Source organism: Pinus tabuliformis, chromosome 1_1 (assembly GCF_031772625.1).
Source record: "Pinus tabuliformis cultivar Carrire ecotype Pingquan chromosome 1_1, CPIR1, whole genome shotgun sequence".
NCBI lineage: Eukaryota > Viridiplantae > Streptophyta > Pinopsida > Pinales > Pinaceae > Pinus > Pinus tabuliformis.
Genome location: NC_142297.1, coordinates 725495559 through 725509489, shown reverse-complemented (window position 1 = coordinate 725509489; position 13931 = coordinate 725495559). Strand labels below are relative to the sequence as shown.

Below are 13931 nucleotides of genomic sequence, written 5' to 3'. Positions count from 1 at the left end.
TTGTGAACCTGCATATATTAACCAACCAGAGGCTGACAGTTATTATTTTGAACCTTGTTGACTTTTTACCATGCATGCAGTGGTCCTTAGCCATCATTGCCATTTAAAGATGTATGCAGTTTTGGAATTGGTTTTTGATTGTTTTGATCATTTGTGAAAACTGCGTTTTATATTACAAAATGACCAAAAATACACCAATATTTTGCTCACCTGCACAGCTTGGACTAGATTGATCCTCCTGTAAATAACATATTTACCATGTTTTATAAAATGAATGAGGCAAAGCAGAGCAAGCAAACTGGTATCTAAGGTTTTCATAGTCAGGTAGTTGTAGCCATTTATATTGATTCAGGTAGGTTTTCATAGTCAGGTAGTTTGGACTAGATTGTTCCCCCTGTAAATAAAGGTTTTCATAGTCAGGTTGTTGCAGATCCAGACCAGATGCTTTCAATTGGGACAATATGCGTTTTCTCTCCTGGATTTGCTTTACCACAAACAGTGACTCATGATCCTTATTCAATCACCACACTCTCAAAGGAGATCAAAAGCACTAATATTCATGCTTCTAAGTTCTAACACAAGATAAAATAAAACTGACATCTCGTACAATATTAGCCAACTTCAATGTTCATCTTTGTTGAAGTGGGTTTTGGAAGCGAATCCAAATGCCCTTAATGTATGTAGGATATTATTAAGAAAACCTTGGTACTATTCGCCTTGCAGGCATGTAAAGGACAGACTCAGTATTGCATTTCTAAATTTGCACCTTCTGTTCTATTTACGTTTGAAGCTATTTTGCGTAGACACTGCCTTCTTAAGTGAAAGGTTACTTGTCTGAAAACAGTTGAGGATGTCCATCATCTACGCCTGATGAGTTGACCTTTATGAACTTTAAGGATTGCTTTTGAAACAGGGACATAGGAGAAAAAGATAGAACCATAATGTAGTTTCTCCGAGCATGTGTGTGTAGCAAAACAAAAAGGACCAGGGTAACGAAACCCTGTCCATTTTCTGCTAGAAGTTGCTTTGAGAAACACACCACAGGGTTGAGGGCTGCATCACATAACGTGGTTTTCCTTGGATTACGTGTTTGATCTAAGTGGTATGTCTTCCACCAAATATCCCCAGTGCTTACACTTGATCTTGTTGTTTTATTTAACTTGCCATTTAAGTGGGCTACACCACAATGAGAATGGAACAGTCCTATTGACAAACCATGTCATTTTTGAAACTTGATAAGGGTTTGGTTTGTGAAAATTCTATAGATAGTCAAGCATATTGTGGCACCAATTTTGTGAACCTGCATATATTAACCAACTAGAGGCTGACAGTTATTATTTTGAACCTTGTTGACTTTTTACCATGCATGCAGTGGTCCTTAGCCATCATTGCCATTTAAAGATGTATGCAGTTTTGGAATTGGTTTTTGATTGTTTTGATCATTTGTGAAAACTGCGTTTTATATTACAAAATGACCAAAAATACACCAATATTTTGCTCACCTGCACAGCTTGGACTAGATTGATCCTCCTGTAAATAACATATTTACCATGTTTTATAAAATGAATGAGGCAGAGCAGAGCAAGCAAACTGGTATCTAAGGTTTTCATAGTCAGGTAGTTGTAGCCATTTATATTGATTCAGGTAGGTTTTCATAGTCAGGTAGTTTGGACTAGATTGTTCCCCCTGTAAATAAAGGTTTTCATAGTCAGGTTGTTGCAGATCCAGACCAGATGCTTTCAATTGGGACAATATGCGTTTTCTCTCCTGGATTTGCTTTACCACAAACAGTGACTCATGATCCTTATTCAATCACCACACTCTCAAAGGAGATCAAAAGCACTAATATTCATGCTTCTAAGTTCTAACACAAGATAAAATAAAACTGACATCTCGTACAATATTAGCCAACTTCAATGTTCATCTTTGTTGAAGTGGGTTTTGGAAGCGAATCTAAATGCCCTTAATGTATGTAGGATATTATTAAGAAAACCTTGGTACTATTCGCCTTGCAGGCATGTAAAGGACAGACTCAGTATTGCATTTCTAAATTTGCACCTTCTGTTCTATTTACGTTTGAAGCTATTTTGCGTAGACACTGCCTTCTTAAGTGAAAGGTTACTTGTCTGAAAACAGTTGAGGATGTCCATCATCTACGCCTGATGAGTTGACCTTTATGAACTTTAAGGATTGCTTTTGAAACAGGGATATAGGAGAAAAAGATACAACCATAATGTAGTTTCTCCGAGCATGTGTGTGTAGCAAAACAAAAAGGACCAGGGTAACGAAACCCTGTCCATTTTCTGCTAGAAGTTGCTTTGAGAAACACACCACAGGGTTGAGGGCTGCATCACATAACGTGGTTTTCCTTGGATTACGTGTTTGATCTAAGTGGTATGTCTTCCACCAAATATCCCCAGTGCTTACACTTGATCTTGTTGTTTTATTTAACTTGCCATTTAAGTGGGCTACACCACAATGAGAATGGAACAGTCCTATAAACAAACCATGTCATTTTTGAAACTTGATAAGGGTTTGGTTTGTGAAAATTCTATAGATAGTCAAGCATATTGTGGCACCAATTTTGTGAACCTGCATATATTAACCAACCAGAGGCTGACAGTTATTATTTTGAACCTTGTTGACTTTTTACCATGCATGCAGTGGTCCTTAGCCATCATTGCTATTTAAAGATGTATGCAGTTTTGGAATTGGTTTTTGATTGTTTTGATCATTTGTGAAAACTGCGTTTTATATTACAGAATGACCAAAAATACACCAATATTTTGCTCACCTGCACAGCTTGGACTAGATTGATCCTCCTGTAAATAACATATTTACCATGTTTTATAAAATGAATGAGGCAGAGCAGAGCAAGCAAACTAGTATCTAAGGTTTTCATAGTCAGGTAGTTGTAGCCATTTATATTGATTCAGGTAGGTTTTTAGAGCGAGGTCATCGGAAGCCCTTCATTTCAGTGCATGAAATTACATAAGTTAGTAAGGCTAAAATTATATTGAAACTGCCCACATCCTCTCCCCTTTCACATCATACTCCATTTGCCTCTTTTTAACTTTGTACAAAAATAAAATGGGAATTGATTTACTCTTCTCCAGATCGCTGCATTTAGATGGGTTGGCCAAGCTGTAAATAAATATAAACTGCCCATCAACAGTTAGCCTTCTTAGATTAGATTCCGCATTCATGTCACATCTTCTTTGACTAGAATTCTGTATTGTGGTGAAATTGATAAATTGCAGGTACTCCTATCACGTGAAAAAGAAACCTCTTGTTCTATTATGGAGACAACCTTGACACCGAATGCCATTCCTCTATTGCTGAATGGTTGCACCGAGATTCAACCACTACTTCAGATAATCGATGTAGGTTCTGTTACCTCATTGAAAACAACATCCTCACACTTCCACATTACTCTATCTGATGGAGCACATCAACATAAGACTTTGCTACCATCCACATATGGCCCACAAGTTGTCTCTAGAGACATCCAAATTGGATCAATTATTCTGCTCAAAAAAGCAGCTTGCACAGTGCTCCAAAACTCCTCGTAAGGCCCACCATTTGAAATCACCCTCTTTTACTTTTACCCGCCTAGCCGTTTTTTGCATCAAAAGAATGAAAATGGAATCTTTATTAATTCATTTCTTACTTGTTTACATAAGGTCCATCCGAGTCGTTGAGCTTGAAGTTGTGAAGCGCTCAGCAGCGTTGATGAAGGACACATCGACGCTGCAACATGCACAGGCAGGTTCAGCCCAATTTAGCTCTTCGTCAGCTGAAGATACCTTGCCCTCTTTAGTTACTCCACCACCTACGGCAACAACTACAACAATTCCATTCACGGCACTCAACCCTTACCGAAAGTATTGGTCTATCCAAGGTAGAGTATCTGCAAAGACATCATTGAAGGCATACACCAATGTGCGAGGCTCAGGAAAAGTTTTCGGATTTGACCTTATCAATCGTGAAAAGGAAGAGATCCACCTTTCTGCATTTGCTGAACTGGCCGAATCTCTTTACAATCTAATTCAGGTTGGGCAACTATACATTATATCAAATGGCACAGTGAGAGAAGCAAATCCAAACTACAACCACCTCAAGAACAAATGGGAGATTTACTTGTCTGCTGCTTCCATTATCAATCCATGTCCTACAGATGATCCAACGTTTCCCTACCAGAGCTTCCACTTCAAGAATATTGCTGAAGTAAAAAATGCAACTCCAAATACAAATGTAGATGTCATTGGTGTTGTTACTTCCACGTCACCTGCATCAACAATTCGACGAAAAGATGGAAGTGAGACATTAAGGAAAACACTCATACTAAAGGACAGGTCGGGTTTTAGCATTGATGTAACATTATGGGGAGACCACTGTCACTATATCGGACAACATCTTTCTGAATTCTACTCTTTTGACAACCCACCAATTCTTGCAATCAAAGGAGGCCGCGTGTCTGATTTTAATGGCACCACAATAGGGACGATACCAACAAGCACTCTCACAATAAATCCACAGGTTGAAGAAACTCAACAACTACATGCATGGTTCCGTGAAACCGGCTATAGCTCTTCTTCTCCATCTTTGAGTAGAAACTATGGTGTTGCTTCGAAACGTGCCCTGCCACGAAAGACATTTCATGAAATTGCTGGCATGCAGCCTTCTGATAAAGCAATCTGGGTTTCAGTTCGAGCAACAATTACTACTCTTCATATGGATGACTTCTACTTTCTAGCATGTCCATTGGATTTCAATGGAAAACAATGCATGAAGAAGGTTGTGGAGAATTCTAACAATCTTTGGCATTGTACAAAATGTAACGGTGACTTCCCAGAATGTGACTACCATTAGAAACTCAAAATTGAGCTACATGACCACACCGGGAATCTACAGAACGTCACAGTTTTCAATGATGCAGGGAACGAGCTCATGGGCATCACGGCTAAAGACCTGTTCCTACTTTCTATTGAACCAACTGATCTACAACAAATTTGTTGCCGGATCTCAGGGCATCGCTTCCAGCTAACACTTTCCATTAAAACAAATTACTTCAACGGTGTTCAACGCTTGCAACCAATACTGATCAATTCAGAAGAAATTCAATATGCCTCTGCATGCAAGGAAGCGCTCAATGACATTCAAGCACTGTCTGCTTCAAAACGACCTATTGTTCGCCGCCTGTGAACTTCTTCTTAGGGCTTCATCTACTCCGCCTGTTTGTACATAAACAAACATTTCCACACAACTAATTGTCTCATCTTTGTAAATTACACACCCATGTTATTATGATGAAACCTGTAGTTTTCATTGCAACTATTCTCTTCTAGCAATTTCCACATATGTATGTTTGCCATTTACATTTTACGTAATATAAATATCAACATTTGTAAAGAGTCACTACATATGTGTCTCGTTCGTTCTCTACATGCTACACATTGATCCCTTGCTTGCTAAGCTATTCATTTTATCGCTCAAACCTGTGAAACAAATTTTTTTTAAAGAAAAGGGATATGTGTCTCGTTCGTTCTCTACATGCTACACATTGATCCCTTGCTTGCTAAGCTATTCATTTTATCGCTCAAACATGTGAAACAATACTGAAATAACATATGATTTCATAGTTTTCCTAATTGCATGTTTTCATTCTACCTAATCTACCTATCTTCACCGACGTTGAACTAAAAAAAATTAAATCTATGTTCAAAATATAATGTTCCAATTTCACAATGGATGTGCACCTGATAAAATGAGATACGAAACATGCACTACTTGTTTACGCAAACTAACAACTGTTACTTGTACTTGTTTAGATATGCCACCAAACAATCAACTTGCGGCCAAAAACAAGCGGCGGCGTATTCTTTATGCACAACAAAAGGATCGAATAAATGCACGACGTCGACTACTTTATGAACAGCACAAAAACCCTACTACTTCCTCTACATCCCTTCCCGCCTCAAATGCTCTCCCACCTATGCAAACCAACCCAGCACCAGTTCATCATATCCAATATAACCCTCCCCTTAACGAAGAACATCGTCGCTTTCGAGAAAGGATTGATGGACTTTCTACCTTGCATGTTTGCACATCATGCAAGGAAGCATACCCAGGAATGAAAACAAAGCTCTTCCACAATAGACTCTCTTGTTTTCGTTGTGCATCATCTAAATCTACCAATCGTTTTTCTGAACTGAACAACATGGACCCTGGAGAACAACCCTATGTCCTTCACCAATTAACCCAAGTTGAAGAAATGCTCATCGCACGTGTCAACCCCATTCTACAAGTAACTCATTCCCGTGGTGGTCAATATAAATATAGTGGCCATACAATTAGCTTCCCTCAAGATATCACCAGTATTTCCAAATACTTACCCCGGATGCTCTCTGACTTAGACATCCTCATAGTGAAAAGGCAAAATCCATCTGAAAAGGCTTACGAATTCTACGTTTGCAAATCACGTGTCCTTGCAGCTCTTCAATACAAAATAAAATATGACCCTTACTACCGTGATGTTCAATTGAATTCATCTACAATTTCTACGTTGCCAGATCTCCCTATAGACATTTCTTCTCTTCTCCACAGTGTAACCACCTCCTCTTTTGAACCCCATCAAACCACTACTGATTCCACTTATAATCCTGATGATGTCATGCTACCTCCATTAGAAATCCAACCCTCTTCTTTCGTTCCAGTCCTCCCAAATACATGTACCGAGCGTGACCACATTTGCAGCTATTTGCACTCGACCCATCCAAGTTCAACAAGCTCTATCTATTGGCCTCCAATATCTCCAACCGCTATAAATGAATACAACACCATCGGCCTCCTTGCCATGGCATTCCCCGCACTCTTCCCTACAGGCATTGCAATGATCATGCAACCAAGACTTACAAAAGTTGAAATGCATGAATATGCTTTGCACTTGCTTCACTACCATGATAACCGGTTTGGCCAACACCCAAGATTCCGCTACTATCTATATAACATTCTAATGCGCCACCGTAGCCAAGCAACAGCCAGTGTCTTCGTGAAGAAGTACATTGAGAACAACTTGCCAACAACGGTATCAGACCTACGCCAGTGTCTTCATGACTCTCCGGATTCAAGATTGCCAGAACAAATAATGAGGTTTGGGTCAGCTCTACGAGGAACACGGTCTTTCTGGAACAAACGTCAATCTGAGCTGACTGACATGATCACGCAAATAGGAAGCCCAACATTCTTCTTCACTCTCAATGCAGCTGATACTAAATGGCATGACTTGCACAAGATCATGCCCACAAGTGTTCAACCCACTTCAGTCCACCCCTTCCAATGGAAAATCCAAAACATAATTAAAAACCCACATCTAACAGCCCAATATATGCATTGTAGATTTACAATTTTCCTTGAAGAAATCCTTCAAAAAGGCCTCCATGCAACCGACTACTGGTGCAGGTATTATTTAATATCCATATCCCTATACGTTAACTTTGTACATTGCATATACATGTATTAACTGAATGTACCCTTCATGTTATATTCAGATACGAATGGCAACATAGAGGATCCGCACACATTCATGGCTTCCTTTGGCTACAAAATGCACCAGACATGGACACACTTGATTGGGACAATGCATTAGAAGTTGCTAATGCACAGAAATATTTCGACAACTATGTAACTGCTTGGAATCCACGTCAAGCAGAACACCGAACTATTCCGCTCCACCAGTCAACACTTCATAACCCGTGTCTCCTTGACACAACAGCAATATTCGCATCCAATCAATTTGAAGACTACACAGAGCTTGTCAACTGCGTCCAACGTCATACAAAGTGTCATGAATCTTCCTGCCTTCGTAAGAAAGACAATGTGCTTAGTTGCCGCTATGGAGTTCCGTGGGAATTGAAGTCCACTTCTTCACTTTTCATTGATGATAAGGGTCATAAAACCTATCTTCCTGCTCGCAATGATGAAAGATTGAATATTCACAACGTCGATCTACTCTCTATTTGGAGAGCAAATGTTGATTGCCAACCAGTCCTTTCTCACCATGCTGTATTGAAATATATTTCAAAATATGCAACAAAAGCAGAGACAAGATCTGAGAGCTACCGTCAAATGCTATCGCGACTATCACAAAGTGCCCTTCCAGAAGCACCTACTAGTGCTGTCATCCGGAAACTCCTTACAGAAACCATTGCAGATAGAGACATTGGTGCACAAGAAATATGCCATATGTTACAAAAGCTACCTCTCTCTCTTTGCAGCCGTACATTCCGTTCTTTGAATGTCAACAGGGTTGTTTTCAAACGTGTTTCGCAAGATACTGAAAATCCTGGTTCGACACCAAACTTTGTCGTTGCATATATGAATAGGCCTGCCTCACTAGAAACACTGCCCCTCCTTGAAGCTGCTCGCTCGTGGTCATATTCCTCCCAGCGGAGAAGCAACCAATGGAAACACATATTTCCCCCCTTGATTGTACATGTCTTGCCCCATTACAATGTCATTCCTTCCTCTACTAATCCTTCTTATGCCACCTTCGGTTGGAGTGAATTACTCTTGTATTTCCCCTTCCGAACACTCCCTGATCATATCATTCAACTGATGCAGAAATTATTGCACACTGGGAACAAAAAAAAGGTGCATATACACCATGGCATCTCCATCGCGAACCCGAAAAGCCAAAAAGCCCACCTACTGAAGATCAACCTACCCCACACACCCCCCCTGATTCCATTCAGCTGGATGAATGGCAAATCCTCTCTCAACTACACCCAGGTTACAATATTGCAATTGATGACCTCGACATGATTGGCTACCGCGACTTCGATGTCAACCACAATTGGTCACAAAATACTGTTCCTCCCCCCTTGCAAGAAACTGCCATCAATTTCATTGAATTCAGCCGCTCACCCATTCAAAACCAACATCATTCATTTTTCAACCTTCTCCATGAGCATACATTATCCCCTACCCAACGCCTAGCTTTCACCGTTGTTTTTTCACACTTCAAAACCCCTTCGCCAAAATCCCCACGGAAGATCATCGTACAAGGAACAGCTGGCACAGGAAAATCCCATTTGATTAAATGCCTTCACCAGGCATTTGTGGAAAACTCGCCAGGCAACAAAAACCCTTTATTGTTACTTGCACCAACCGGCGTTGCAGCTTTCAACATAAATGCCCTCACAATTCATTCTGCCCTTCACATCCCTATCCAGACAATGCATCCTCTCGAAGGCCAACCGCTCCTACACCTGCAAGAGCAACTCCGTCATGTAGAATACATCCTCATTGACGAAATGAGCTTCATTGGTCCAAAAATGCTTTCTCGCATTGACGATCGTCTAAGAGAGGCCTTCCCTCTTCATCGGAATACATCATTTGGTAATCGCTCAATTATCCTTGTCGGAGATTTAGGCCAACTCCCACCTATAAAAGACATTCCTTTATATGCTGGGACATCGCGTGGCACTGCACTTTGGCATAGCTTCGACATATTCATAACACTTTCAACCGTTTTCCGTCAACAAGGAGCTAGCACGTCCCAGGTTGCTTTCCGACAAATACTTGCAAATCTTAGGAATGGAATATCTACACTTGAAGATTGGCAACATCTAATGTCAAGAACAAGTTCCTCTCTTACACATGAAGAGAAATGCACATTCGACGAATCCATGCACCTATTCGCAACAAACAACGCAGTTGTCTTGCATAATAAGAAAATGCTCAAACAATTGAACATACCAGTAGCACTTTGCTGTGTGGAACAACAAAGACAGAAAACTCTTACTACAACAGAAGATGAGCACCTACCTACAAAGGTGCTCTTATGCAGTGAACAAAAAGTTATGCTCACCAACAACTTATGGGTACATGCAGGCCTTGTCAATGGCGCGCTTGGGAAGGTCATCTCAATATTTTATTCAGCTGACTCAAAGCCCCCAGCATTACCATCCTTTGTGGTTGTTGACTTTCAACAATACAGCGGAACACCGTGGGACATTTCACACCCAACATATGTACCCATTCCTCCGATCACAAGGGGTGCACGCCGTCAGATACCACTTCAAATGGCATGGGCTTTAACGATACACAAGTCACAAGGAATGACATTAGACAAAGCAACAGTGGACATCGGCACCAGAGAACGGCAAGGGCTAACATTCACTGCAATTTCAAGAGTGCGGTCACTAGCGGACATACACATCAATCCAGCATTCCCATTCTCCCGCATTGCACAAATGCACAAGAATCCATATCTTAAGCATAGACAGCAAGAGGAATCATTCCTTGCATCAAAATCTATCCAGGATAATACACTTTAGCCAATCATCCAACTTGCCTTCCAGAATTACCCACATGGTAAACACCACTCACTACATAACCAAGTTTAACATAGATTTCTTGCTATTACATTTAATTTCATATGCTTTTATACTCATTTGCAATCGTTTAATTTATTTCAAATTTTCAAACAAAATCGTCAAACATATTCATTCTCAGTTACAGTGTTTCCTTTTTGGTTGCCAACAGGTATGAATACATGCTACTTACGACAGTTGTACAAGTGTTGCGAAGAAATCCAACAACAAGAACTTACATTACAAGATATTCAGACAAGGATCCTGCCACAACCATCCATGCCACTTTACCGTTTGCGCCCAGCAATTGCGTTGTTAAAAAATATAAGGAAACTACTTAAGATTACAATTCACATCCATGAAAGGGATGCACACAGGCATATGCGACACCAACTGCAGGAACAACTCGCACAACATGGCACCACAATAAACACTAACTAGTGTTGCCGATGCCATGCCCCATCATGCATATATGATTAGCGGCTCATTCTCAATTACACATCTACATAATGCTTTTATTGTACATATGCTTACAAGCCAACAAAACTTTCATTGTATATATCTTTACTTATATCTGGCATGTTTAGTTATATCTTAATAGAACTGTTCTTTGTTGTATGAACAAAGAGTATTCAAGTACGTGGTCCACTGCTCTTTATTTTGGGTTTCATGATTCAACCAACAACTTTTTTTATAAAGAAACACGTTTCTGACTTTACATAGGTCGATGTTTACAACAACCTACTAGGGAAATTTTCATTCAGCTCTTTAATTCTTTCTATTACTGTTGATAGGGTCAAAATCTGCATATTGTTTTTTTTATCATTTACCCAGTTGATAACTAGCTCTGAATCTCCCAGTATCTGGATTTGAGCAGTACCTTTCTTAATTGTTACATTTTCCAGTATCCAAAATGCACTTAACTCTGCCCAGTAGTTGGTACCTTCTGCCAATGCAGCTTTGAAACAGAAACTATGGTTTTCCTTAAGAAATAACACACGTCCAGCACCACAAATCCCTGGAATTTATGGGAATTTTATGTCTCATGCATTTCAGATTCATATTTGAAATTAAAATATTAGATGAGGATAGTTCTTGACAGTAGAGGTGTTTTCTTTATAATGAACTATTTCTTTTATTCTGGGCTCTTCACATGCTTGGTGATGCATGTTAGAGTGCCAAGTATTCTGAGTTGAGTTATTTTAGTTTCATTGTGTCTACATATGGCTCTTGGGCCTTTACTCGGATTTTAGAAGTGCTATCATTTTCATTTTGGAGGACAAGTTTTTTCAGTTGACATCTTTACTGTAGATTACAACTGCTGGCTTATAATGTGGATAAATTTAGGTCATGTTCATCTTTCTGAAAGGTAAATGAAATGGTGTCATTGGTTGCCAGCTGAAAGTTTTTCGTGCCTGGATATCAAATTTCCTCGTGGTTTACTTACATCAGCTGCTGCAAGGTGGTCCTAATCCATATTTGAGAAGCTATGGACATAGGCCCAACAACATACACGAGCAAAGAAGGCTTAACTATGATTGGAATTCTCGGCAAGCTCTGTATGGTACAGTAATACTGCAATGTATCAAAGAGTTGGACCAAGGAATCGACCACTTCCCCCATTGATTCTTCCAAATTATGGTTTAGCAAATAATCCTGGTTTCCATGGTAATTGTATAGTGGTTCTTATTCCAATTCATTTGGCAGGAATAATTCATAGCTGTTTCATATCTTGTTACTGTCACAATATTCATATTTGTAGTGGGTGAATTTTTGTTTTGCAGCTATACCAACATTATATTTTCCACCAAGAACACACCTAGATAGTGTTAGAGGCAGGCCTTCTTTTGTGTAGCCCCAACCTCCTGGTGTGTTCGTTTCTGCACCTGATCCTCAGTTGTGTGCTAGCATAGTCAAACAGATTGACTACTACTTCAGGTTTGCTGAGACATACACTTTTATTACTTGTGGCCTATTTTCATGAACCAAAACAATTAGTATGCTTGTAATTCATCAAAATGTGATTCTTTTGATTTTTTAATTCTATGACAAATAGCTCACGCTTACTGCCATCACAGTCAATCGAGTACCATGCCAGGTTTTCCTGCGCAGGGGTCTGATTATTCTGATTATTGCTGTTCCATTAGCATAATTGATATGTTTTTTTCCCTCATAAAAAGAACTTATATTCTCATTATCCAATATATACATTATGCAGACTAACAATTGATATGTTTACTTATTACTAATTATAAAAAGCCTCTTTACTTGAACTTTCTATCTGCTTACAATTAGTTTGTTCTTACCCCCATTGTGTTGTACATTCTTTACGATTTATTTGTTGTCTGCAGTGTTGTAAATTTATGTAAAGATCCCTTTTTGCGTATGAATATGGATGGGCAGGGTTGGGTGCCTATTTCATTGATTGCAGGTTTTAATCTGGTGAGATATTGGATAAGTGTTCATCTGTTATTATTCAATGTCTTATAAAGCCTACTACTGTCTACAATTGATATCCCAATAAGTTCATATCTTTTCTGGTTTACATAAAGGAGATTATCTGGTTTCTGTTCAGCAGTCTTTTGTGACAGGCTGACAAGATAAGGAGGCGTGGTGACTGGTCAAAGTGGGTCTTACCTCCTGGAGTTATCAAATCTACGTCAAGAACTCAACCACAAGACACCTGCATAAATGTTAAAACAGGCAATGTTGAAAATGATGCTAAATTGGAGGGGCAAACAAGTGTTTCGTCAAGGCATCTTATTGGATCTCCCTTAACAGAAAATGGAGTTCCAAGTGGATTTTCATCTGAATTGGAGAGAACTTGAGATCATGGAATATCTAAGAGAACTTTTCCTGAAGGGGATATCATTAACGGTATTCTTGATATCAGGATAAATGAGACAGTATGAACTGCATTTTTAAGCACTATTTTTTTCTGTACATTATAGGGTTGCTGAATGAAAAGAATCTGGTGGTGTTCCAGCAAAACTGAGTGCTGGAAGGTTTCGATTTCATATATTGGGACATGACAAAATGTGGAATGAAACATCATAAAAACTTCTTACAGTGATCTTCAGTTTGGCAAAGAGTTGGGAACTTAACAGTTCACCTGGAAAGACCTTAATTTGCATTTTTGGAAGAAAGTTCTTAATAATTTTAGATCATGGGCCATTACTCATGATCGAAAGGCTATGAAGTCTATTTTGGTATCTACCTCTGGTATTTTCTGCTTCGCATGCTGGGTTGCACATTCTGCTGTCAAAATAATGACAGAAGATGACTTTGATGTAATAATGACAACATTAATAGATCACAACTCATTACTGTTTTGGAAGTGCAACTTTTCAACTCCTTTGGTTGAATCAATTTTGAGTTAGGATTGAGAATAAATGACATGCATGCTAATTGTTGAGCTAAATAGTACATCTTCTGATATACATTCAATTCGATATTACATTTGGGTGGTCATGCTGAAATTAATTTGAACTTTTTGCATTGTCAAGCTTTTCCTGTTTACATGACAAGTACTGATATTTTAATTATTGGCTAAGG

At 39.2% G+C, this 13931-nt stretch overlaps 1 protein-coding gene across 1 annotated transcript; it reads left to right on the top strand.

The window, feature by feature from the left end:
* Positions 1-5833: 5833 nt before the first annotated feature.
* Positions 5834-10340, top strand: LOC149215961 (uncharacterized). Its single transcript, XM_089389780.1, has 3 exons — positions 5834-7152; positions 7551-8347; positions 8623-10340. Exons 1-3 carry the CDS (start codon positions 5834-5836, stop codon positions 10338-10340), a joined length of 3834 nt encoding a protein of 1277 aa, XP_089245906.1.
* Positions 10341-13931: the final 3591 nt, after the last annotated feature.

Coding starts and splice junctions, on each gene's coding strand:
- LOC149215961 (XM_089389780.1), top strand. CDS start 5,834: ATGCCACCAAACAATCAACTTGCGGCCAAAAACAAGCGGCGGCGTATT. Junction 7,153..7,550: donor TTGCCAGAACAAATAATGAG/GTTTGGGTCAGC, acceptor TGTTATATTCAG/ATACGAATGGCAACATAGAG. Junction 8,348..8,622: donor GCAAGATACTGAAAATCCTG/GTTCGACACCAA, acceptor CAACTGATGCAG/AAATTATTGCACACTGGGAA.